The 27,098-nt window shown below is 44.7% G+C and overlaps 2 protein-coding genes across 6 annotated transcripts in view; one reads left to right on the top strand and one right to left on the bottom strand.

Annotated features, from left to right (window-relative positions):
- The first annotated feature begins 7,207 nt into the window (after positions 1-7,207).
- COX6C (cytochrome c oxidase subunit 6C) lies at positions 7,208-15,098 on the top strand. 2 transcript variants are annotated; one of them, XM_090040422.1, is made up of 4 exons: positions 7,208-7,365; positions 7,497-7,618; positions 10,236-10,374; positions 14,976-15,098. In XM_090040422.1, exons 1-3 carry the CDS (start codon positions 7,299-7,301, stop codon positions 10,359-10,361), a joined length of 315 nt encoding a protein of 104 aa, XP_089896548.1. In that variant the 5' UTR covers positions 7,208-7,298; the 3' UTR covers positions 10,362-10,374; positions 14,976-15,098. The 2 variants fall into 2 exon arrangements, with proteins under 2 accessions (XP_089896548.1, XP_089896547.1); XM_090040421.1 differs by having other exon boundaries at positions 10,236-10,384.
- Positions 15,099-15,230: 132 nt separating this feature from the next.
- VPS13B (vacuolar protein sorting 13 homolog B) overlaps positions 15,231-27,098 on the bottom strand; it is an 883,845-nt gene continuing 871,977 nt past the window's right edge. For all 4 annotated transcript variants that reach the window (XM_090040420.1, XM_090040419.1, XM_090040417.1 and 1 more), the window contains 2 exons: positions 26,669-26,918; positions 15,231-22,665 (listed from right to left, as the gene is read on the bottom strand). In XM_090040420.1, coding sequence (XP_089896546.1) covers positions 22,420-22,665; positions 26,669-26,918 — 496 coding nt within the window. In that variant the 3' untranslated portion in view covers positions 15,231-22,419. The remainder of the gene's footprint in view (positions 22,666-26,668; positions 26,919-27,098) is intronic.

Raw genomic sequence — 27,098 nt, 5'->3', positions numbered from 1 at the left:
GTCATGCTGGTTATTGGTCTTGTTTTATATTGTGCTGAAAAACTCATGAGCTCCCAATTCTAGTAATGACAGGCAGAGTTGGACTGACTTGTGGCAGGAATATGGTAATGTGATGTATTTAGATCCAGCAAAAATTCACCTCTTCCTAGCTTGTATTTCAGAACTGGCAAGGAAAGCTTGCAAAATTTTTGTTTACAAACTGCAGGAACAGGATACTTCAAAATACTTTTGCAGTTTGATAACAAGAACCATGTGAAGACTTTTATGCTTGAACAAGCTTCACATACTAAGGACTAGATGCAATAAATGACTGGCACCTAAAATGTTAGGTGCTTCAGTGACAAAATTCTAAGTATCAAGCTGCTCAAACAGAATCTAAAACTCTGTGTTGGGCCTGTAACTATCATAGAAAATTAGGGTTGGAAGGGACCTCAGGAGTCATCTAGTCCAACTCATTGCTCAAAGCAAGACCATCCCCAACTAGATCATCCCAACCAAAGCTTTGTCTAGCTGGGTTTTGAAAACGTCCAAGGATAGGGATTCCACTGTCTCCCTGGGTAATCTGCCCCAGTGTTTTACTGCACTCCCAGTGAAAAATTCTTCTTAATATCTAACCTAAACTTCCTTGCTGCAACTTAAGACCATTGCTCCTTATTCTGTTATCTGCTGTTACTGAGAACAGTGTAGCTCCATCCTTTTTTGAACTCTGCTTCAGGTAGTTGAGGGCTGCTATTAAATCCCACCCCCCAAGTCTTTTCTTCTCTAGACTAAATAAGCCCAGTTCCCTCAACCTCTCCTCAGAAGTAATGTCTCTTCAGTCCCCTCACCATTTTTGTTGCTTGCTACTGGATGCTCTCTAATTTGTCCACATCCTTTCTGTAGTGGGGGCCCCAAAACTGAACACAGTACTCCAGATCTGGCCTCACCAGTGCTGAATAGAGGGGAATAATCACTTCCCTTGACCTGGTGGCAACAAACCTACTAACACAGTCCACTATGCTGTTAGCCTTCTTGGCAAGAAGGGCACACTGCTGGCTCATATTCAGCTTAATATGTCAGTTGTATCCCTGCCCCAGTCCCATTCTTATACAGAAGGGGGTGAGGGGAGGGAGGCACACAGATAATTTAGAAAGTAACCCAAAACATTCAGCAGTTAGGTGGTAGGGAGCCACCTCAGGACAGCAGACTCAGCATGCAGCTACTCAGGGCTAGCCAACAGAGAAAGCTGTGGCTGGGGGTCTATCTTTAATCCAGCCTTGCTCTGGATACAGTCCCTTCCATCCATTTGGACTCAACAGATCATAACCCTCCAGTAGGGGGTAGGATCCTACAACCTTTTCGTCAAAGAATGGGGCATGACTCACTCTCTTCTTTAAAACACAAGGGTGCTGGTACCAAAATATCTTGCCTATTAGAGAACTCACCTAGAATGTAGGAAACCCAGATTCAATATTTTCTAGATATAGAGGTCAGCTATTGGTGCTACTGATCCTAACTTCATGGACTGAGATCTGCTATGATGGATTTGGAACAGCTCTGTAATAGCTCATAAGTACTGCATGGGTCTGGGCTCTTCAGTGTTTTCTATGTGTCTGTATTAATTTAAGTCAACAGGTGTCTGGAAAAACAGGCTGGAAGGAAAAAATGGATCAGGAAAAGCCATCTCTTAGCAAACACTTAAGATCTGAGATGGGACAATGCCAGAATTATTAGTTCTGATGATTTTGGGCTTCCCTCAAGCTGACCTACAAAACTGGTTTGGACCAGGCCTGGAAGAGGTCAGTGAACAAAGAAGGACAAAAGAATTCAAGTAGGATTAAAAAGGACCCTCTCAAGAGAGGGGCAGTTGTTTGGGAAAATCAGATTGTAATACAGGACTTTATTGCGGAGAGTGTGAAGAAGTCAGCCTTGCCTAGGATGGTAAGCTTTTAAGTAAGACAGACATGGATATGAGTACTTGTTTTAAAATACTTTCTCAAAATGCTTTTGTTTGAAGAAGGCTATCTGATCTGTCATCACAGCCTCCCAAAATTAAAACTATAGGCACCCAATCTCGTAGACCTGGAGGTGAGGAGGTTGACACAAACAATACTTTAACCAGAACACAGTCAGGAGACAGGAAGACAGGAGAAATTCCATCTTGAAATAGGTAAAGACACAGGGGATAACACTTGTGTACTTACAGGGACCAGAAAGGAGACAGATTCAGCCAGACATCTGTCTGATCATCATGGTACCTATCAGCTGAGGGTGTTTTTCATGGAATAAAATACAACTTAGAATGAACAGGGGAATCAGAATGAAAGGTCAAGAAAGTTAAAAAATTCCAACCTGAGACTCTAATACTATAAAATATTTATAAAGCCAACAGAAGGCCTGTGAAATCCCTCTACACTATGCTTTATTCTGGCTTGAAGTTTCACTCACTCTTTTTCTCCATGGTTCATGATACCCTTTTAGAAGTCCGAAAATGATTTTTTCATGACTAAGCTTGTATTTTTCCATGTAATAATAATAATTGATTTGGCCTTATGTTTTGAACACAGCTGAGATGAACACAACTGTTTTGTTTAACTGCTGATTCAATTTTTATACAATACCTTCTCGTGTCACAATATCTTTGTTTGTCCCACAGCACCACTGATTGATGTCAACACAGCTGTGGGGAAAAAAGGCTTTAATTAGTTAATTCCTGGCTCACAGACAGCAGGAGAAGCACACACGTACGCGTTTTGTACATGGCAAATAGCTAACAGCTAGCATTTTTTAAAAATAACATTTGTTGATGACAGAATGGTAGATTTTATAATAAACAAATTAGGAAAATGGCTGGCTATGGGGATTTCTGATGTCCCACAGAGTCTTATTCTACTAGACTGTTCATTTTAATTTGATCCAGGACACAGTTGTCTGATAGTCATTATTACCATCTGACTATTGCATTGGTCTATGTGAAATTAGTTGCTTGCCATAACACTGTTCCTAGTGGATATTGTTTGTGCCACAAAAACCCCTGTTATAGGAATCCCTTAGAAGAAAGCCCACGAATTAAGTCTTGAGAGTTTTCTTTGTCTCTCATTGCAGTCAGCAGTAGACCTTACCTTGCAATAAGCAATCAAGAGCTTTAGCTAAGGAATGATCTCAGTATACAAAGGTGTTACCAACAATGTAGGGAATCCTCAGGTGCTGCCTGTGTTACATGGCCCTGGAAGAAACAAAGCCCTTTAAATTAAACTCCAGGTTAGTGAACCTGGGACTTGTCTTTTACAAAACAAATGAGACAATAAGCCTCTGTTAGTCTGAAGTTAGGCAGAAGGCAAGGCAGGCGGCACCTGAAAGACTAACTGGTTCAGAGAGACACAAGGACTTGAGCAAGTGGTTTTAAGTTTTCAATATTGTGAAGAGATATCAGACTGTAGCCCCTTTTTCCTGCCATTCTGAAAAATCCAAGTGTGATGTACAGAACTTTCAGCTTGTTTTCAACTTCTACCCCCACACAGCATATATTTCAGCCCAAAGATGTCAAAGAGTAACAGCACTGAGCAGCACACTAGACAGTCTCAAGCTACTGTACTGATGTGTAAAAGCATGGGCAGATCAAGCATTTTGAAAAGATGGGATGTAGATTGTGTGGTGTGCCATTATATATAGGTCCAGTGGCTGGGGATTGTGGGTTCATAGTCCCACCTGGATCAAGCATCTGCTTTATCTAGACTGTTCTCAGTGATGGCAGATGTCTGAACAAGGAGCAATGTGTCAAGTTGCAGTAAGGGCAGTTTAGGTTAAATAAAATTTCCTTGTTAGGTGGGTAGTAAAACACTGGAACAGGTTTCCCAGAGGGGATGAAGCTTTGGTTGGGATGATCTAGTGGGGGGTGCTCCTGCTTTGATCAGGGGCTTGAACTAGATGACCTCCTGAGGTCCCTTCCAATCTTAACTTTCTTGGATAGGCATCTGGTTGTGGTTATCTGACCCCAGCACTCTTTCCTGCCTAGACAGGGGGTTGGACTTGATGATCTGTTGAGGTCCCTTCCAAGCATCTATGAATATACATAACACAACTCATTTTTTCCAGTTAAAGAGAAACTAGAAGATTTATTAACATGCTATGGGCTCAGTGCTGTATTACTCAGTTTAGATCAAAGCAAAAACAAATGTAACTACTGGAAGATGTACTAATTTGCACGTTTATGCATTCAGTTTAAAAAACACAACAAACTGGGCAATATAGTCCAAAATATAGTTTTATTAGTCCTGTAGTCATTATAGTTAAATGTGCATCTCTTACTCAGACTCACAGAACAAAAATGTAGCCTTCCTGAGCATCTTGACAGTGCCAACGCTTCACTGCCAGTCATTTCCATACCTCAGTTAGTTACCACACCTGAGTTAAGATGTTTAGCCGGAATTAAAAGCAGTCTGCAGGGCTGTGGAATAGAAGATATATGTTACCAGGTATAGCTAACAGACAGCAACACTGCAATAAAAAGGATAACTTGTTTTATGGAACATTGGGTGCATCCAGTTGAGCATGCACATGCCTGTAGCAGTGTCTCAAAGCAATCTGAGATCCTCAAGAGGCACGTGGGCAACAAACAATATTCCCCATGCTGCATATTTGCAGCACAGACTCTAACTTCGATATTTGAAAAAAAAATGCTGAAAAAAGCAGCGCAGGCACACTCCAGGAGCATGTTCTGAACCATTTGGAGACTGGGTCATCCAAGAAGATGCTCTGTACCTGACCAGAGCGTCTCTATGTCTGCCTTCTTCCCCTGCTGCCTCAGCATCCCACCTCAGTGTGCTGGGAAAAATAGGAGCAGGCCAAGGCTACAGCATGACCAAGATCCAGGCACTGTCCCTGGTAAGTAGGGACATGGGGTGGTGTGGCTGTGGGTTGGGGGGGACTGTGTGTGGGGGGACTGTGGGTGTGGGGGAGACTGCTCAGGAGTGGTGGCTACCCTGCCCACCCCCTGCATGGCACACAGCACCCCTGCACAGCAGCAGCCGTCAGGTGCTCAGGGCCTGCTGCTGGCCGAACACCCCTATGGCATGGCATGGCTCCAGCTGCCTGACACCCAGCACTGCCTGTACCACATGTTGTGGGCCTGGGTTGGCCTGGCCTGGGGGCATGAGCTTTCAGGCAGGGTCAGGCCACTCTTGCTGTCACCTGGGATCCCAGCACCATATGCAGGGGCTGCACATTGGGCTGGGCTGGGTCCTGCCTCCAAGTGCCAGGCTGGCTTCATGGAGGCAGAACCTGGCTTGGCCCAATGCGTGGCCCTTGCATGTGGTGCCTGAGCCCCAGGTGACAGAAGAGTGGCCCAGTACTGCCCGAAGGTGCACGCCCCTGGCTGGGTGGGCTGGGCCCATGACATGTGGCACAGTTGGTGCTGGGTCTCAGGAGACTAGGGCTGCACCTCACATGGAGGGGCTCTGCCAGCAGTGAGCCCTATAGGCAAGGTTCCCTCTAAAGTGCAGGCGTGCATGGCTTTGCACAACTAAAAGTGTGGCTGTGCACAGCCTTATCAAGGCCACACACCAGGAGAGTCTGGGGGGGAGCCTGGCGTGGACTCTGCCGGCTCCAGGGAAGTGCTCTGCTCCCCTGCATCAGGGCCAGGGCGTGGAGCACTGCCCTGGAGCCAGCGGAGCCTGCGCCAGCCCCCCGCACCAGCCTCCATCTCTGCTTTGCCTCACCTCGGGGAGGAGCTGCTGCCTGCCCCAAGTGAGGCTCCACTGGCTCTGGGACACTGCTCCACTCCCCTGCATCGCCTCGGGGAGCAAGAAGGCACGTGGCATCAGGGACAGGTAGCAGAGCAGCGTCCTGGAGCCAGCGGCTCCTCCCCAAGGTGAGGCAAGGCAGGGATGGAGGCGCAGGCAGCTGGCGTGGGCTCTGGTGGCTCCAGGGAAGTGCTCCACTCCCCGGCCCTAACGCAGGGGAGAGGAGCACTTACCCAGAGCCGGGGAGCCTGTGGCAGGCTCGAGCTCCAGCCCGTGGCTCCAGCCCCCGGCCTCTGCCACCAGCCCCCGGCTTCAGCCCCCACTCCCAGCTTCAGCCCCCAGCCACCCCTACCCCCCGGCCCCTTCTGTCCCTAGCCCTATGGAGTAAAGAGAGATTTTCAGGAATCAGGCACATTATGATGAGCCATGAAGTCATTTGACCCCAGCCTCCCCAGCATTGCTTGAATAGAAATGCTGCTGCCTCTCCAAGGCAGTTACTTTTAAAGTTTGTTTGGAGCAGAGATCAGAGGGGTGCACCTACAGCACTACACCCCTACTGCCGCCAGATCTGTCCCTGCAGTGATGCGACTTGCCCAGAGCAGCAAGTCAGCAAAAGGCCCAGGAAAGGAAATTGTCCACCCACCAGGGTGCTGGGCCTGAGAGTGGTTATCGCTCATGGGTAATGTATTTGGCCACAAGGTATTGGCAGGGCAGCCATGAAAGTGGCACTTCTCAGCTTTTTCAGACTCCAGGCCCCTCAGAAAATGCCTGTTTTTTCACTTAGCTTGTGACTACAGGACTGTAAGGGAGCACCACCTGCTGCTGGGCCTTGGCCAGGCCACGCGCAGCAGGGCCGGGCACTACTGAATCTTGCTTGGGCACCTCACAGGGCTGCAGCTGCCTGGCTCCAAAGCCCCTTGGCAGGGTCTGCAGGTTTCCCCGGCTGAGAATCGCTGCTCAGCCTCTTGTGGGCTAACATCACACATAGTGAGCACCTGAAGCCCTGGACTAATGAGTCTGGGATGGAAGATACTTGCATCCTAGCCCCAAGACCTGCAGGCTTCGGCTTGCACAGAGGGCACCTGCCATGGATTTGGGGTATCTTAAGTTGCAGGCTGATAGGTCTGGGATGGAGGATGCTCAGGGGCGGTAGCGCCATACGCCGTGTTTAGAATAGCCAAGTTCTGCCTGCTCAATCAACGCGCTTTTTGGAGCCATTGTGTTCTGCTCAGTGACGTAGAACTGATTTGCCTAATTTGCCTTCGAACACAAAGTGCGTGCGCGCATGTGTACAGCAGAAGGCTCAAGCTGCCTGTGTGGCGCTGCCCGCCCTGCCTAGCCCCGAGGTGCCCCTTGGCAAGCGCGCCCCGGGAAAGGGCACACACGGTGCCACAGGCTGGAGGAGCCCTTCGGGGAGGGGGCGGGAAGAGGAAGGCGCAGCCGCAGCCGCAAGCTAAGCGCTCCGCCCCGCCGCTGACACTAGCCTCCCACAAGGAAGCCCCACCCCCAGAGGAGACGGAATGCGGCCGCACGTATTTCGAGCCGTCTCGCTTGTCGTAGTTCAGGCAGGCACTGCGCATGCGGTACAGAGACGCCTATTCCGTGTTTCGTCCCAATTGCGGAAGGACCTTGCGGTTGCTCGGAGGTGAGGCGAGGCCTAGGCGTATTGTCCTCCCCTGCCCCTGCCGTCTCCCTCGCCCTCGCCGGAGGGTCCTTCCCCTGTCCCCGGGGAGAGCCCTGCGCCCCCTCACGAGTCCCTGTGGCTGCTTCTCCTAGACGCCGCCGCCATGTCGTCGCTGCTGCCCAAGCCGCAGCTGAGAGGGCTCTTGAGCAAGTGGCTGCGCTTCCACGCCGTGGGCGCCTTCCTGTTCAGCGCCGGCTCGGCCGTGATCTACAAGGTGAGGGCCCCCGCGGCCGCGGTCCTGCAGGGAGAGTACGTACCTCTCCCCGGGTCGGACCCCCTCCTTGCCCTTCCTGCTTCCCCTCCCCTCTCCCCCTCCGGTAGAAGGGGCAGCCCTAGGCTTGTTAATCTTAGAGCAGGACTGGTGCCCTGCAAATCGCAGCCTCGGCTGCAGCCAGTGCCCAGAGCCTGTGGGGAAGGTGGAAAAAAAAAAAAGAAGAAAGAAAAAATCCCCTGATACCCGTGGTGGTGGGAGGAGAAAAGCAAAGTCCTTCCCAGTCCTAGGTAGTCCTGAGCTTTGCCTGTGCATTTCCAGCTGTCGTTCTTCACAGAGCCTTGCTGCGAGGGCTTTCTGCTCCAGGACATCTAGGATTCTGGATGTCTTCAAAATACTGCCTTAGTCTTTCTAGTACTCATGCAAAGGCAGTGACCCATGCAAGATGTAACGTGAATTGTAGCTCTCAGGTTAAAATTGGGTACACTTCACTTGTGACTTTGATTTTGGACCATGCTGGTAACTGCTGTGGTCCACAGGATGCCTTATTTTAACATGGGATAGTGGGGGAGAGGCAGCCCCTAAAGAAAGTATCTATTGTGAACTTCTTATACAGAATTTCTTTGAAATTCCTAGCTAAGCAAAATAGAAAGATGTAATTCCCCCCTACTCCCTCCACCCCCAAATAAAAAAAAAAGAAAGAAAAGATGGGATTAAGTCATCTCAGCATGTCTTACGAGAGGAGAGTCATACATGTTTTGCAAGATATAAAATAAACCTCTAAGCTGTGTCCAGATGAGCACGAGACGGCACGCTGCTGCTAGTTGTCCCCTAGGGAATGCCTGTGCATTTGAAGGATCTTGAACAAAGCTTGGTCTCTTCTAAAACTTAGAAAATACCTGGTGAGGAAAATTGTGGTTACATATAGGCATTCCCAATTTTGCCATATGGTATAAAGCTCACTTGAGCCTGTTGTGTTAACAGCAAATACGATAAACTGCCTTGGTCTCATTAGGACTTTATATTATGTTGCGTACATATTAACTAACGCAAGTAATGCATTTTTGTGGAGAAACTAGGACAAAAACATTTTGACAAGGAATAATAACTTGTACTTCTGCATGTTAACTGGTGAGGAAGTAGGGGTGCACCAATAGAGATTTTGGGGGCTGATACAGAGAGCTGATATTTAAAGAGGTATATTGGCCGATACTGATTCAATACAGCTGCCATCAGTTGGTAAGTCTGTTATGGTGGAAGGGGAGGGAAGGGGTGTGGGGAGGCAGATCAGTGCTCCCCTGCAGTGAGGGAGGGGGCAGGAGCAGGTGCTGCCCAGCTGGGGTGGGGTGTGTGGGACAGAGGCATGGCTCATTGTGTCGGGGTGGGGTACAGGGTGGGGAGAGGCTCCTGCTGCTTGCACCCAGGGGCGGGTATGGAGGGGCGTGCCCCTGGATCTGCGTGGCATGGGGTGGGTGGTCGCTGCAGAGTGGAGCCAGAGTTGGTGCTATGCAGGGCTTTTCTTGCTGGGAGCTGGGGTCGGAGCAGGCTGGGAAGAGGCTGCTGCCACCCCAGATTTTACTGCAGCTCCACTCCCAGCCCAGCATTACTGCCTGGCACCTGGTGTAGCCACAGCTTTTCCTGGCACTTGGGTGGAGGCAGGGTTTTTCAGCAAATGCTGCGCTGGGTGGCGGTGCAGAGCTGCAGCAAATTTTGGGGTGGCTGCAGTCTTCTCCCAGCGCTTCCAGAGTCCGCTCTGAGCCCAGCCCCCATCAAGAAAAGCCCTGCCCAGTGCCAGCTTCAGCTTCACCTTGCAACTGCAGCCTGCCCCATGCTGCGCAGATCTGGGGGCATGGCCCTCTGCCCCCACCCTCCCAGGGTGCAAACACTTGCAGGATTTTCCTCTACCCCATAAGCTGTGCCTCTGTCCCATGGGGGGACCCCGCCAGCTGGCCAGTGCCTGCCTCTGCCCCCTCCCTCACTGAGGGGGGGCATTGATGTGCCCCCTGTGCCCCTTCCTTCCCTCCCTCCCTCCCCATCTGACTTACTAGCTAGAGGCAGCCCCCCACACTGCCAGCTCTGCTCTATGCCGCACTGCGGCTGTGTGCAGCATGGGCATTTATCAGCCAAAACTTGACCCCATTGTGCTGATATCTGATATAGACAATTTTCTTTATATTGGTACCAATCCGATATTGGACAGATGTATCCATGCACCTCTACAATGACCAGAAAAACGTACTTGGGTCCTGAAAATTTGATAGTGCTGTTTTGCAGTTTTTTAAAGATGAAACTCCTCCAAGCCTTTGTTTTACTGTTGAATTCTTACAGTCATCTTTTTTATTTATTTATTTTATTTTTAAGTTTAGGCTCTTTACAACATGAATACTTAATAACACTAATTTGTTTTCAGTGTTTGTGCAGTATTTTATTTATTTACTTATTTTTACATAGACCTCTGTCTCCTTCAAGCTGAAGAATCTTAGGGGGTTTTCTCAGTTTCTTCTGGCAGTGATCTATTGGCAGACGAACAACGGTATACCAGGAATGGTATAAGACTTTTGGCACCTGTAGCTGTGCAAAAGTAGAAAACTAAGTCTTGCTTCTATCGATTACTTTGTAGTTTAGTGTGGCTGAGCCCAGAAAGCGAGCATATACTGAATACTATAAAAACCATGACCCCATAGCGGACTTTGAGGCCTTGAGGGAAGCTGGCGTCTTTGAGAGTGTAAAACCGAAGGGAAAATAAGCAGCCTCCACAGGTAATAAAAGGTATGTTCATCAACCTGATCTCATTAATTTATTCATAATTTATACTGAACCTCTAGTTACCTAGTCTAACACCCTGCAGCGAAGCAGCCTTCTCCTGTAACTATGGTTGATATTCTGGGACTTAAGTCCCAGAACACCTTGTATTAGTTAACTAATTACAAGTTAGAGAATTTAAAAAACAAACAACCCTGCTCATAAATATTATGCAATAGAAGAGGGGGGACCTGAGTCTCACTTTTTGCACGGGTCTCTGCTACATCGTCCATCATGCAGCTATCCTCAGTGTGAGGATACGGAAGAAGTAAAAAATAGCTTGGAATATTGTACAATACTTTTTTGTACCATCCCAAGTGGTATTTCTGAGCTAGAGGTGATGCATCAAATTCTATGTAGCGTATCATAGCAGAGAGAGAGAAAACAGATCATTTCTCTGTGACAGTGGATGTAAGGTGAGTATGTAAAGGAATGGAGATGGCTCCTACCCCATTATGCTATCTCCAGAGCTTGGAGGAAGAGAACAAGAATTGATAACAGGTAGATTCTTCAGAAGAAAAGTGAAATCATGTTAGTACATCCTTTTTGTGCAAGTTTTGGGTAGTTATTGACTCTTAATGGACATAAACCATTGTAACTATTTAGGAAATACTGGTCTGGAGAAAAATATCAAATAGCTAATCTTAATTTCTGTGTTTAATGCTTTCCTACAGCTGCTGTTCTTTCTGATCAAAAAGGTCTGTTAAGTTTTATCTTGTCACAGTAATTCAAGAAAAGCCTTCCCAAACAAGTTGCTGGCGAGCGTCATAGCCCAGCCCCTGGTACGGATCTTCGAAAACTCCTGGCGCTCTGGTGAAGTGCCCAAAGACTGGAAGAAGGCCAATGTGGTGCCTATCTTCAAGAAAGGGAGGAAAGTGGATCCAGCTAACTATGGGCCCATCAGCCTGACTTCTATCTGGGGGAAGGTCTTAGAAAAGTTTATTAAAGAGGCCATCTTTAACGGACTGGCAGATGCCAACATCCTACGGGATAGCCAGCATGGGTTTGTTGTGGGTAGGTCTTGCTTGACCAATCTCATTTCCTTCTATGTCCAGATGATAGGTCACCTGGTCAAGGGAGAAGAGATTGATGTCATATATCTTGACTTCAAAAAAGCCTTCAGTCTGGTATCCCATGATCACCTCTCGGGGAAACTGGCCAATTTTGGCCTTGGGTCCACCATGATCTGCTGGCTGGGAAATTGTCTCCGTGGTTGGACCCAGAGGGTAGTAATTGATGGCAGTCGCTCATCATGGTGTCCTGTGACCAGTGGGGTCCCCAAAGGCTCTGTCCTTGGACCCATATTGTTCAACATTTTCATCAATGATGTGGACATTGGAGTCAGAAGCGGACTGGCCAGGGTCGCCAATGACACCAAACTTTGGAGCAAAGCATCCACGCCAGAGGACAGGCGAGTGATCCAGGCTGACCTGGACAGGCTCAGCAAATGGGCGGACGAGAACCTGACAGTGTTTAATGCTGAAAAATGCAAGTTTCTCCACTTTGGGAGGAAAAACCTGCAGCACCCTTATAGGCTCAGCAGTGCTACGCTGGCTAGCACTACGGAAGAAAGAGACTTGGGGGTCATCATTGACCACAAAGTGAACGTGGGCCTGCAATGCGATGCTGCAGCTAGTAAAGCGACCAAAGCGCTGGCTTGCATCCATAGATGCTTTTCAAGCAAATCCCGGGATGTCATTCTCCCCTTGTACTCGGCCTTGGTGAGGCCGCAGCTGGAGTACTGCGTCCAGTTTTGGGCTCCACAATTTAAAAAGGATGTGGAGAAGCTTGAGAGAGTCCAGAGGAGAGCCATGCGCATGATCAGAGGTCAGGCGAACAGACATTATGATGACAGGCTGAGAGCGATGGGGCTCTTCACCCTGGAAAAGTACAGCTCAGAGGTGATCTGATGGCCACGTATAAGTTTATCAGGGGTGACCACCAGTATCTGGGGGAACATTTGTTCACCAGAGCGCCCCAAGGGATGACGAGGTCGAATGGTTATAAACTCCTGCAAGACCGTTTCAGGCTGGACATAAAGAAGAATTTCTTTACTGTCCGAGCCCCCAAGGTCTGGAACAGCCTGCCACCGGAGGTGGTTCAAGCACCTACGTTGAACACCTTCAAGAGCAAATTGGATGCTTATCTTGCTGGGATCCTATGACCCCAGCTGACTTCCTGCCCTTTGGGCAGGGGAGCTGGACTCGGTGATCTTCCGAGGTCCCTTCCAGCCCTGATGTCTATGAATAGAAGTTTTTTGTTTTATTTTGTTTTTTCCATGACCATGAAACAGACTTTTCTCTGAGAACTTCTGCTTCACTTAGCCTTAAACTCCAGTTGTTTCTTCATTCTCTTGGAATGTGTCTTATGTTCTGATCGTTACCTGACTTGCAGCTCTGAATAACTCTAGTAAACTGGATGTTTTCTGTCTCTTTAGAATAATAGGGTTGAGAGGCATCTCAGGGGTCACTTACTCCTACCCCCTGCAGGATTTGCTGTTCCCAAGCCATTCCAGACATGTCTGTACAAACTCTCCATGAAAAGCTCCAACGATGGAGAGTCTAAGCTTCCCAAAGCAGCCTGTTTCATTCTGTTACTGTTCTTACAGTTTGAAAGCTTTTTCTGAAATTAAATCCATTTCTTTGTGCTTTACCTCAGTGGCAAAACAGAACATTTTTTTTCTGATCATCATGATGGCTTCTCAGATATTTTAAAAGTGCTACCATGTCCTCTTTAAACTCCTTTTCATCCAGCAAAAATTCTTTATCCTTTCCTCATATGACTTGATTTTCAACACCTTTTTTCATCTTGGTTCCTAGCTTGTGGGCCACCTCCAGTTTGTTTACATATTTCTTGAATTGTCCTGACTAAAAATAGCTGCATCATTCCAGTGCTGAGTTAGAGTGGTGCTATAGCAGTCTGTGTCTTGCTTCTATTAATGCAACCTTAGATGGTAGTTTCTTTATTGTGACTGTTTTTCTCACTGCTGACTCATGTTACACTTGTGCATTTGGGGGTTTTTTTTAGTTGTTTTTTTTGTTATTCATCCAACTTGTACCACCTTGCATTTTAGTTTGCTGTTGCTAGATGGGTTGACAGCCAAATCAGGATCCTTTTTTAATTCAATCTAATCTTCCATATGCTTGTAAAATTGATCAGTAAATTCCTTTTTATGTATGAAGTTGTTAAAATGTTTAAATAACTGGACTTAAACTGTCCTATTTTACTTTATTAGGTAAATAAATGCCTCCAGTACTGGACTTAACAGTGTATGTGTTTAGCTCCATTTCTTACACAGACTAAAACCAGTGCATTTAGCTTATGCTACTATGTTTCAGTTATCAAAGAATCCCAATATTAGTAATCTCCAGTTTCTTCTCCAGTGGGAAATTTTGTTTTAGCAACTAAAAAAAGGGTAAATAATGAACAAAGGACTTTACCTTTGTATTCCCACGTTTAGTTTAAGATTTTTAAGAACACTGCTAGTACATATGCACATATACTAGGCACCTCTTAGTCAGACAGCCTTCCTCAAGGTATTTGAGGAAGCCAGTTAGCAGGAATGTTAGATTAGGGCATGAGGAACATTGACTAAAACTAAAATTTCATTTCATTCAAGAAGCAGGTTAAAACTTTCCAGCTGAATTCACGAACAGGGCTTTTAATTGTGCACATGACCATAACAGAAGCTATGATTAACATCAAGAAGCTGCCAGCATTCCAGTTTTCCACCACTATACAAAACAGCTTTTGGTCCTGGCTTGTGCATGTATCCTCCAGTATTTCTGTTCTGAGTAGAGGGAACTTGATTCACACTTTCTCCTTGCTTCCCCTCCTACAGTTTGCTCAGTTGCACTCACTGAGTGAATGTAGCAGGAATTTTGTTTTGTATTATGATTGCGATAACACTTCTGTGGATGTGTTACGAAAAATTGTCCCAGTCTTCTGCAGCAGGTTGGGTATATTGAAGTGCATGAGAGTTTAAGTATCTGTAAGCTACTTTGTACCAAGGCATTCAATATTGGTAATAGGAGGGCAAGTAAGAGATTTGGGTGCTACCTTTTGTGTGATTCTTGTCCAGAGGAGCACTGGCTGAGGGTGTTCAATTCATACAGGAGAACCAATTAAACAAATTTAGGTTTCTTCCTTCCCCTGTAGTCTGCTTAAATTTACCTTCTGGCTGATTTTTTTTTTTTTTTCTCTTTCCTTCTTTCTTCCAGGCATCTTGTTCCTAAGCAAGATGTTTTCTCTCTCTTCTCATTATACGCTTCTGAGGATTAGCCTTGTTATCAATTCAGCGTGCCTAATGAAATCTGGGGGATTGATCCACCTCTTACTGCACAGTTCTTGATTTGTTCCACATTTCACTTACTTTTACCACATGAAGGGTGCATAAGTCTTAAACAATCAGAAAATAATGGAGGGAATGCCTCTAGACTAAACTACCAGCACAAACATTTCCCTCTTTCTTACTTCTGAATTCTTACATATTGATGCTTTTACTTTGCAGGGAACTGGGATTGTCTAACTTTTAATTCACATGTTTCTTATTTTGCAGATCCCTTCCCTCCAAGGATACTTGACAACTGAAATTTGTTTATTCACTGAACCGTAAAATGTAATGCACTTCAATGCTGGACCTGCTCAAGTGTAACTCAATAAACTGAATGCTTGGATCTAATGGAGCCTTTTAATTGCCTCAGTAGGTGACCTTGACAGGACATCTGGGTTCCTGGGGGAAAAGGGTAGAGTGCTCTGTAAACTAGATGGCCCAGTAAGTGGGAAACAAGTGGTCCTGAGCCTTTGTCACCAAAACTAGTTTTCCAAGAGTAAAAAGAGAGTCTGATTTCTCAGAGAGAGAAATCTTTTTATCCTGGGATCCTACAGGCCTGCTGTCTCGCTTTGAGTACCTGCAAAGAGTATTTGAGGGTAGAAACAGACAAGCTGTCCTGCCATAGCTAATCTGTTTTATTGGGCAGAACACATGATGCCCCTTTTCCCACCTCAGGCAGGTGGGACCTAGTGTGGGCCAAGGGGTAACACATTTCCCTTGCCAGGGGATTCTTCACATCCTTGAACCTGTGCTGACTCGTCCACCTGGGTGAAGTGTGGGGCAGTGCAAGTCCTGGCTAGGAGGCAAAGGGTGGTACAGAAGCTGAGGAGTTCCTGGCCCTCTGCCTCCATGCTAGGATCCACCCTGGGTCCTGTGCGACTTGTGCTTCAGATAGAGGCACGGGTTGCTGTGGGGGTGGCGCAAGAGCGGAAGCAGGGGCCTCTTTGGCTTTCACGTTGTCTTGTGGTGACCTGTGCCCCTCTGTGAGGCCTTGGTGTAGGTGCCAGCATGGAGGCATGGGATTCCCTGGTTAAGGAGACAAGTGGGAGATCCTGGGGGTTTGTTGCCATAAGTGGGGAACAACAGGCTTTTTTGACATATGGAGACATCATGGTGAAATCCTGAGCATGTTTTTCCAGGAGTGGGAGAACCTCAGATTTCTGTGCTTACTGAGATGGACTCAGAGCCATGGCCCATAGAAACTCAAATGGGGGGAAGTGGGGCCTGAGGGGCCTGATCCTGCCCTGGAGTTCCCAGCATGTACAGCCCCTCAAGTTGCTGGAGTATCTGCCCAGAGCAGCTGGAGACTGGTGAGCTTTGACTACTACAGTCTCCCACCACCAAGCAGTAAGCAGCACAATCTATTTCCACCTTTGCCACAGCCATATGATTTGGGCATCTGTAGTGACAAAAAGGTATGGATGCCTGTTTGTTTTACAATTGCAGCACATCGGGGCGATTGTAAATTAAGGTTGCATGGGTAGTATTAAGTGACACTTCCTAACTTCTGGATCTTGGTGACTCTTCCAATAACAAATGTACAAGGTACATGTCCAGGGTTAAGTAGAGAGAGAGGCTCTGATGAAGGAAGAGAAAAACAAAGTTATACTTCTGTTGCAGTGTCATTCTAGATTGGAAAAACAAGGACAGGATGATGTCCCTGTCCCTGGTCTTCAACCCCACATGCTTGTTTTCTGGTCCCATTTTAGTTTTCCTTGCTGCACTCATGTCTGCCTCTTTCCTTTCCCTCCTTGATTAGGAGCCTGCCTCACAATGACTCCAAAAACTGAACTCTGCATCCCTGGTACAGTGTCAGGGCATCCAATTTTTATTCATCCTGCGCCCTTCTTACCAGGAAGCTGCCAGACTGACTGGGGGGGGCGGGGCTTGGTGCCAGTTCCTGTATTGAAGTAAAAATAGCTTCAAAATTAGGGCCTGGAATCATATATTTAATGTACAACCAGCATGGGGAGAGAGAAGAGACTTGACTGACTAGAGGAACTTGCTGTCATAGATACTTTGGAAAGTTTTGAACTTCTCTTGAACAAGGAAATGCCTGATTAAGGAACCTGAACAACCTTGCTGCTATCCTTAGTGATTCTAGAAAGGGGAGGGAGGGATTGATTAATTGACTTATCTAAAGCTGGGACCTTGCACTAAAACATCAGTTGTGATCAGATGCATATTACAGTCATATGGTTCAAATTTGTTTTGGTTATAAACTAGTCCCTACTTGTCTAGATTTCTTTTTTTAGGCATGGTTTTAAATTCTGCATTTCCTGGCTTTTTAAGATAATTACAAGTGATTATTCTTCTTAAAGATGCTGATATGTGCTCTCAACTCCATTTTGCTGTTGTTACTTTACAGGGACTGTATAGATAGGAGTAACTTCAGCTACTGTACTGCTTCAGTCCACCCCTCCTCCCTGGATTTAAGCTATGTGCAGGCTCAAATGTGATGGACATGCTGTCTTTTGCTGTAATACCAAGCATTTGGAACACTTGTTATGTAAGTTAGAACATCCTACCTTCAAACAAGCTGCATCATTATTATTTTAGCTAAAGTTTAAGCTAGATTCAGCAAACCATGCAGCTGTTTAATAAGAATGACTTGGTAGTCCTGCTCTTGCTTGTAATATCCACTCCTCAGAGAACAGACGGCAGTCTGATCATGGGAGAGATGGAAAGTCCTTTCATGAAGAAGCATGGCAAATTAAACCATCTGTATTGTATTTGAAGGTCTTAAGTTCAAATCCTGTTGGCATAGCTTTTATTATTTCAAATGGACCATTAACTTCTCAACGCTTAACATGTATCATCCAGAAACATTCAGACTAACAAAGCTACTCAAGTAACTTGGTTGATCCAAAACACTAATACATAGCAACAAGGGGCTTTTCTTCAGACTTTCCATGCAGATAGCTCTGGCTCTGTAGTTCTGTTGAACTCATTGGAGGAAGGGGAGAAACCCTCCAGTAACAGAAATACCCTTGTTCTCAGAGATATAAGCCAGTCTAACCTTAGAAAATTATACTGATTTTTCTTTTAAAAAACTGAAATATAAACATGGCTTGCCAATAAGCATTGGCTAATCAGGTCTCAAACAAGTCTATAAACTTTTAATATCTAGGAAGCTCATTTTAAATAGAGCTTCAGAAGTGCCAGGTACTACTTAATAATAGTGTGTTCCCCCTATAGGCTGACAAGTATAGAACTTGTATTCTTCATAAACGCCTTTCCACAAATTTAAGTAATTTTACATTTTACCTGGATTTTTTAAACCAGTTTTTCATTTCACTCTGCTACAGTGGACTGCTTCAAAGCAGCCTGCCCAGAGGTAAGTAATACCTGTCTCTGTCTTACATGTTCCTGATTAAAAGCTGTGTGCACTTTTTTTCAGTTAGTGGAGGGAGCAACATTGTCCCAAAAGCTTATGGGTCATCAACGTGTTTACAAAGAAAATGGACATGTGCTCCCTGATTAGCCAGTTGTCTCGGACCTGCTAGTTTCCAGAGCTGGCTACTGGCTCCTCTGCCTTAGGCAATGACTTTGTCGGTATGGTACTTTGGAACTGCACTAGTGCTGTGTGAGCAGCAGGGATACTTTCTTGCAGGACTGAAGTAAAAGTGCAGTGCATAAAGCTCCCTGTTCATGCTGAGTAGTCCACTGGTTTCTTCTAGCAGTGGGGGAAAATTTAGGTTTTCAAATTGCCACTACCTGATTTGGAAAGGGCGGACTTGAATGCCAGAGAGAAATTTTCACTATTGAGCTCAGAGTTGACTCATTTTCTAATTTAATGCTTGTAACAAATGGAACAACTTGAACAGAAGAGAGAGCCCCTGTTGTTTCTGGTGGGGGTGGTTGGTGCTTGTATCTGAAATGATAACACGCTTGGGAGGGTACAGTGCAGGGCAAGGTCTGGCCTTCCTGGCTGGGAATTATAAAGAGTAAGAGAGAGACACTTACATGCCAGTCAGAGCAAAGGTGTAGGCAGCTCCCTGATCAGCTTGCTGACTTCTGGGAAGCACAGATTACTAACTCCCTGAGAGCAGTTGGAGGAGCTTGGTCATCTAAAAGGGCTGTGATTCATTGGTCTCAAAGCCTTTTTATGGAGTTAGCCCTAGATCCTATGTTCCTGCAGCACTGGCTCCGCTTCCTTTCATAGTGGAGTTTTTATTAGGAAGCATGTGCTCAGCTCTTCTCCTCCCCCAATCCCCTTTCATTAGTTATGGCTCAAGCCCCTCTATACTTTATGTAGGGTTCAGAGTGATCACTCTTGCAACTGTTAAGGGACAAGTAGGGCTTTAGATGATGATGTGCCCTAAAACTGTTCTTCACAGCTTTTGGGCTGTTGTCCTTGAGAGCTTGATCTGGAAACAACTAGCATACTAGCTATTACTGTGATTGTGGGAAAACCATCCCCAGACGAATAAGGTGGCAAATGCTGCTTCTCTGATACAGAAGGGAACTGTTCTAACCTTGGGGCCAGTCTTTTTTGGCATATTGTCAGTGGTGCACGTAAGCGAAATGTCTATGTCCTCATATCAAGGTGTACCCTTCTCACCTTGATCTGTTGCCTTGATTTCTGTTCCTTGCCTTGTGGTCCCTACCTGACTGATGCTCTGCTTTCTCTGCCTGTCCTCTCTCCAGTCTGCCACTTGTGGCTTCCCTGACACAGGTTAGCTGTTCCTGACCCTGGACCAAGGGAAGGATATACCACAGTGGCCTGTCAGTCCTGACTGCCACATTATGCTCCCAGAATAATTCATCATTCCTTAAACATGCCAGAATAAAGTTTACAGGCCAGAAGCTTGCGCAAGGAAGAAATTAAAAAGCTGGCAGAGTGCCCTTCAGGCCAAACAATAGCATGAGACCAAAAAAGGGGTGAAAAAACCCCCTAAAGTACAGTGCTTCAGCTAGTGACAGTCATTTGCTGCTTGGGCAATTTTTATTTATTTATTTATTTTTTTCACAGTTCACCCACCCAGGGTCATATATAGGAGAGACTGATTTATGTGAAGTCTCCACATATGTTTCCATGTGTGCATTCAGACAAAGAGTGGGGAGAAATCTTCTGCCAAATGCCATAACTACACTGGCTTGTATCACCATAGATGGGAGTGCAATATAAACAAGTGATTATGCCAGAAAAGTGGCATAATTCAGGAAAATGTCAGTGTAATCTCCACTATTAGTTGCAACCATACAACAACTTCAGAAGACAACCCGCTGCCTCAGGATTTAACAGGTGTGTTTTATAAGCTTTTAGTGAATTCATCCCTTGTTCTCTGAGGTGAGCTGCATGGTAACTATGCTGCTGCTTTAACTTAATTAGTTGTGGGGCGATGAAACATTTTCAGCACATGCGCTGATCAGCTGGGTGCCAGTTTCTCCTTGGAAAATATTACATATGAAGCTAAAAATGTGTGTCATGGTCTAGTGCATTTTCTGGAGCACAGCAAAGTCCACTATCCTGGAGGATTCTGTATTCTGCGCTGTGTGTTCTCTTTCAGTTGTAACCATGTGACTGTGATTATGTAGTATGAAGACACTAGTATTGTAGGAATAGCTTTATTCTTTTATATAATCTTGTTATATTACAATTTATGCATCAGGCTGTAAAATTAACAATAGTAAACCATTTTCCATAAAATATTCAGGAATGAAGAATTTATATTTACACTTCAAATAATGTTACTTAAACAGTGACCAAAGTATTAGATCTCTTCACGAAACGTTACATTAAGAATGGACGGACTCATTTCACATTCATCAAGGACAGTTCATTTCAAATCTGTCTTCTGTATTATCAATACACAGGAAACATGGCTTCCAAAAGCAGAATTCAGGAAAAACACACTGCAGTTAGTACACTTTTATTTTACTGCATTTGGTCACACTAGTTATGCATAGGCAACAGAGATCAACAGCAGTAACTAACTTGTTTTTACTGAATATTAAAGGTAATGAATAATCTGATTCCAGTTGTTACCTTTCCTCAATCTCTGGTTGTGTTCAGGACCCCCAAACAATAAATACGTAGACAGGAGGAGAAAAGATACAGGTACAGTTTAAAGCAGAAGCTCACATAACCCAAGAAACTAATCAGATGCATTTTTACCACTGAAAATGAAAGCTGCCCTATTGGCTTTGCAAAGCAATCAAGCTGCTCTTTGGTAAGAGCAATACTTGGCAAATACAAACTGTAAAACCAATTTTAAAAAATGGCTTAATGGACACTCTTAACTTAAAAAGCATATTTTTGTCTGAAATGTTTTTGTCTGCACTATTTGTTAGAAGTAGCACCTAAGACTGATGCCACAGATAATGTACTGGCAGTACTAGAGGCCAAGGGAAACCTCTACATCTCAGCAAATTGCTAATGCCAGCCCTAGGCTTTACCAGTGGCAGTTTTGAGTCAACTCTATCGTCATACTCTTTTCACAGTTATGTGCCATGAGACTCGCTCCAAGAAACTTCCAAGTGTTCAACTGTGCAAAAATGGGTATTTCTGTGCACAAATATAGCTGAATGGTTTGGTTTAATAAACAACTTCACCATCTTGATTCTGAATTTCCGGGCTTTGTCATTTTATTGGTGACAAGCATGAGATGAATTGCAGATGGCTTAAGTGAGGGGAGGCACCATTTGCACTGATTGGGGAACCCAGGAACAGTGAGGACCACCAAGGTGAGGTAAGGGTAAAGTTTAGCACTTGGGTTTAAAGGTGCAACATGCTCATGTATTTTTGGTACATTTTTTAATAAGAATAAACACTGCTCCTAAAATCTTTTCAAAAGTGTGTTACTGGTTCCAAAATGAAAACTGCTTGTGTCTTTCTTGTGTAACTACATCTTGCCAGACAATGTACAATGGCATATATATGCAAAATTCCTAGGAAAGCTTGGTGATGGAAGGTTTCTGTATACAGACAGTTTTAAAAATAAATTCACGTTGTAGTTCTCATTTTATTCCCCAAACCACACAAAGGCACTCGTTTACATTAAGGACTAATGTCCTGCAAAATTTCAGTCAAATAAAGGAAGCTATTTTAAGGTTAGAGTGGTGCTAAAACCCAGCTGTCACTAGTAACTTAAAACAGCCACATCAGGTCTTTCAGATTTAGTGGGGGGAAATGTTTTGCTTCAGGACCTAGACGCTGGCGGGGACGGGGAAAAAAAGTCTCTGCCTTGAGCAAGTTTTTACAGCTGAGTTTTAAACCTGGTTTATAACAGAAACTGGCAGACCCTAAAATATGATATAGGGAATATGGATATTATTCATTTTTTGTGTGTGGCAAAATGTCTTGGTGCATAGGATTTCCCTTGTCCTTCCTCTGATTTCCAGTTAGCAGAAGGACAAAGGAGTTTCATTAAGTTACACTCCTTTTATTGGAATTATCCATCTGCTAGGATGTTTAGTTAATGCATCAGCTTTGCTTTGCTTTCCTTCCAGTACTAACTTATTGACTAGCGAGACAGCAGCTATCCCACAAAGCTTTCCATATAGTTAGATCAGAAAAGTCATTAGGTTGGCTTTTAAATTGCTTACCACCCACTCAAACATCTTTTATGTGATGTGTAATTAAAAAAAAAGTTCATATTAGTTTACTGCATAGAAAACACTACTCTTAAAATAGCAATGCAGAATTATTCCTGATAAGTCATTTCTAATTAAATCCCTTCCGCAAAGCTTTATTTTTGACCATAGTGAATTTGCTAATGAACACCTGGGCAAAATTTGGATCAACTACATATTGATATGTCTTAATGGTACTTGGAAGGGGCTCAGCAGCTGCTACTGGTGATATCTGCACAGAAGAGGTGCTTGGAGCAACATGGCAGGATGTCTTTGTGACGTACTCCACAAGGCGGTTGTATTGTTGTTCAGAGAGTCTCTCTCTCACCCCATCTGCCTGAAATCAATAAGATAGATAATTATTAGAATGCACAATGTCTGCATTTGCCATTCATACCTAGTAAAGATAGCAATGATTATGATTTATGAGGCGAGGCTGAGGGAACTGGGTTTATTTAGTCTGTGGAAGAGAAGACTGAGTGGTGATTTAATAGCCTTTAGCTACCTGAAGGGTAGTCCCAAAGAGGATGGAGACTGTTCTCAGTGGTGGCAGATGACAGAACAAGGAGCAATGGTCTCAAGTTGCAGCAAGGGAAGTTTATGTTAGATATTAGGAAAAACTCTGACGAGGAGGGTGGTAAAGCATTGGACTGGTGCATCACCTACAGAGGTGGTAGAATCTCCATCCCTGGAGGCTTTTAAGGCTCAGCTTGACAAAACCCTGACTGGAATGATTTAGTAGGGGATGGTACAGCTCTGAGCAGGGGGTTGGACTAGATGACCTCCTGAGGTCCCCTTCTATCCCTAATTTTCTATGATTCTGTGACTACCACCTTAAGTGTGTTATCAGACTCAACTTCCTATCCTGGAACTGTAATATTCTTGTTGATATCCTATCTTTTCTGCAGCCCAGTTGTTTTAAACAGTTCTGTGATGTGTAGGCTGTCCTTCTTTCTGGTTTCAGAAACAATTCATTACTGAACTTGTGCTGGTCATGCCCCTTTCTCCATCTTACTGCCAGAAGTTCTGGCTCCATGGCAAAAGTTACTTGTGTTTCATTTTAAGCACCAACTGGCCTGGAAGGGTGGAAGGAAAAGCACGTGGGTAGGATTCAAAGTCCATCCCCATCACTATGCTGAAAGAAGTCCTAAAGTCTGTGACTGGATGATCAGATGGCAATTCCCTTTAGCAATTTTTTTTTAACACAGGGTACTCCCTTGGGCCGTGGTTCAGAGAAGGACTGGACCTAGGTCTCCAACGTTCTGTGCGAGTGCTCTCACCTTGGGGCCATCTGTCTTGCTCACTGGGATCAGAAATTCCACCATGGACTGGAAAACTGATGGGAATGAGATATTTCAACAGAGAGAAGTTTCACTGACCATTTTTGAGCATGTCTGTATCTGAGGAAAAAATGAGGGCTCCCACACAGTTCTTCAGTTCTATGGCTGCTACCTTCTTTGCAAGAACTACTATGTCCTGACTGGACAGAAATCCTGACTGTTCTTAGGGATAGTTTTCAATAGATAGACCAGCTTCTAAAATGGGTGGCTCAGTTAATGTGATGAGATTTTCAGCCAGGCCACTACATCTAGTTCAGCAGCCAGGCCTCATGTCTGGTTATGTCCCTGGACTGCAAATGGCCACTCCACACAAACCCTTTGCTCATCTGAATTCTCTCCTATTCAAAGAAACTTGATTAACACAGTGGCAGCAAACGCATCAAAATCACATCAATACTTCATGTCTACACAGTCCTCAAGGATAGCCTAGAAGTTCAACAACAGATGAAAGCACTCTTCATCGCAGGAATATCAAAGTAAAGACAGCAAGCACATTAGGGGTACACTTTGGAGCCATGGATCATGTGGCAAAATCAGAGGTGACACCAAGATTTTGAAGAACTCATTATGGTGATAAAAGACACTGTTCTCTGCTCTTTGTCCTCAGGAGACAGAATGTAAATTCTCAGAGGAACAGCCTACTGATCATGAATAAGTTGGTAAAAACAAGTTGTTAGTTATGGGTATTCCTTCAAACCAAGCGTCCTACCCCAGCTGGTCTTCACCCAGTCATCCATCTTGAGTAATGCTGCAGGTAAGAGCTGGTACTGAATGAGCTGTCACTTGAATAGCTGGAGCTCCTCTAGACAAAAGACTCGAGGGCCAGAGCTATCTAGAGTTCTCAGATGGCTCAACACATGGATGGATAAAATCAGATTCTGGACTGAGACGTTATACCCTTGACACCAGAATCCCTACTCCAAAGGTATTTCTTTGCCTCAGTGGAGCTAACTGATGCGTATTGCCTCAACTCCATAGGTCTATATCACCATCAGTTGTTGAGACATATTTATGGCGCAGCCCACTGCTGGTACTGAACACACACTATTACCCTTTAGCACATCATTAGTTCTCAAAGTCTTTACATACTCAAAGCTCTACTGGTGACAGTCAGGAAAAAAAGCTTGTATTTCAGCTAAGCAAGTCTTCAGGGCACCACAGTTTTCCATCAACACTTTTTTACTGTCTACAGTTGCAAGCCAGTTAGTCTCATGTACCTAATTCAAAGCCATCACATCCAAGTGGCTCTTCTAGTAGCTGGAAAAAAGGGCATGACCAGCAAGTGCCTGAAGAGGAGACATGGCTAGCAAGGCAACAGTCAATGTAGAGTAACATGCACAACTGCAGATAAGGGAACAGTATCACAGAACTGTGGGCGCATCTCATCTCCAGAACAGAAACCACTGACTAAGAAAAGAACTTGGAATCTGACTAAGCAAGTCGGACACTTTTAGCAAGCCTTGGTGTCTTTCTATGAGTATCTGCTTTAGTATAAAAAATTCTACTCTGCTTATCTGCCTGTCTTACATTCAACTGCTCCTAAAAACCCGCTTCTTCTTGGACCTATACATTCCAAGCTCTACTGTCCAAACACTGCAGAGACACCACATCTACACCAGAAAGTTTTGTCAGAACTTTTGTTGGTGTATGACTTCTGTACAGTGGTTGCAGGCACACCGCTGGGTTGCTCTTGCTACCTATCCCCACTGCAAGAGGTTGTGTCAATGGAAGGTGTAGGAGGTACTCTGGCTGGAAACTCAGGCATGCAGCTGCCAATATTTCAAGTCATTGGGTCATGTTCACACTGGGATTTTGCTGGTAGCTGCATTTCAGCTGAGATATGGTTTGACTTAAGCCATTAAAGCCAAACCTTTTAATTGCCTCTCTCAAATTGGTGTGAGGACATATTCAAAAGGCAACTGCTGCTAACACAACATTGTAGTGTGGACTACAACTGTCAAAACGTGACATATAGAAAATGTATCATTGTAACAATTCAGGGACTAATGAGATATTAGGAATTTCACATCCGGTCCTCAACTGGATCAGGATTTTACTGATGGTATTTAGCTTCACCATTCTCTGCTTTTCCAGTTTACCCAATATCCTCCTTTCTTCCTAGATTTTCAGACTACTTCTGTTAAGAGTTATTGGAGCAAGGAGTTTTTATATCTGCCTGTGAACTGGTTAGTGCATTCTGGTATTAGATTAAGTAACAACATAGAGATGTATGTTTGATTCTGACAGCACTCTCACATGACTTAGTAAATAAGTCATTAATTCAGAATCACTGTTCTTCAGATTGCTTTATATAAAGAACAAAGGACTTCAAACAGTTTTGAACACTCACTCTGGTGCATCAGCAATATAATGGTTAGGCTGATAGAATTTACTGCAAATTAAACAAACACTTTCAGGAAAAACAGAAAGAATCAAGTACAGCATGATCCAAGCAACTAAACAGGACCATTATATTGTAAATAAAATTGCCAGGTGAGGATGAACAATAACTAATAATGTGTGCTATCACTGCTGAACCATTCATTAGGGTAAGAATCAAATAAAGATGTCTGGATTCACAAATAGTTAGTAAATGAACTAGTTTCATTGTCAACTTGGAGGCAATGGAGAAATCATACCATCCTGAGCAATAATTACTTCACCAAGAGGGCTGTGGACATTAGAACATCTTCCTAAGACAGCTAATGTTTGCTAAGATACCAAGCTTATTCCCCTACTTCTCCAGAAAAACCCTCTGTTAATTGTTGAAATTTCAGCCAGAAAAGAGCTCCACAAGGCAGAAGGAACAGATGGGTTTGATGTTTTATCCAGATGATAGCACCTCTAACAATGAAGGCAGTAAGAATACCAGGTGCTGGTGTCAGTCTCTAATCTTCCATTTTTCTGACCCAAGGATGTGTGTGCCATCAACAGATACTCTGAACAAACCAACTAATACAATTTTATCTTTAAAATGGTGATACGATTAAATATATTTACCTCTGAATCATAAGGTACTCTTTGTTGTTTGAGTTGCACTTTCAGCAGATTTTCTTGTTGACTGTCTTCTACACACTCAATTTCTGTCACAGGAAATGCCTGTTGTTGTGTGTCTTCACTGACACTGACCACAAATAGCACCTCCGACGTAAGCAGCAAGCATCCTTCATGCTCCTGTCCTGATCCACTCACAATGACTACATCCAATGCCATGTGGACCTCTGGCCTTCCTAGAGACTGAAGCATTTTCCTGTTTAAAAAATAAGTCTGTGTTAGTAACTGGCTCAGGGATGGGGCAGTGTTAGTGAACAGATTCTTATAGATACTCTCGTTATAATGAATATAATTATTGTTATTACTTGGTTTGGATAGGGATGATTCTGCCTTAGGCAGGGGGTTGGACTAGATCACCTCTGGAGATCCCTTCCAG

Source organism: Crocodylus siamensis, chromosome 3 (assembly GCF_052110815.1).
Source record: "Crocodylus siamensis isolate JL-2025a chromosome 3, ASM5211081v1, whole genome shotgun sequence".
Taxonomy (NCBI): Eukaryota; Metazoa; Chordata; order Crocodylia; family Crocodylidae; genus Crocodylus; species Crocodylus siamensis.
Note: the sequence above shows the minus strand (reverse complement) of the source record. Positions and strands in the feature narration are given on the sequence as shown.

What these genes read in the sequence shown, in the direction of transcription:
- COX6C (XM_090040422.1), top strand. Translation starts at nt 7,299, where the DNA reads ATGCGGTACAGAGACGCCTATTCCGTGTTTCGTCCCAATTGCGGAAGG. An exon ending in GACCTTGCGGTTGCTCGGAG is followed by an intron (nt 7,366 to 7,496) that starts GTGAGGCGAGGC and finishes TGCTTCTCCTAG; the next exon opens with ACGCCGCCGCCATGTCGTCG. An exon ending in GCTCGGCCGTGATCTACAAG is followed by an intron (nt 7,619 to 10,235) that starts GTGAGGGCCCCC and finishes ATTACTTTGTAG; the next exon opens with TTTAGTGTGGCTGAGCCCAG.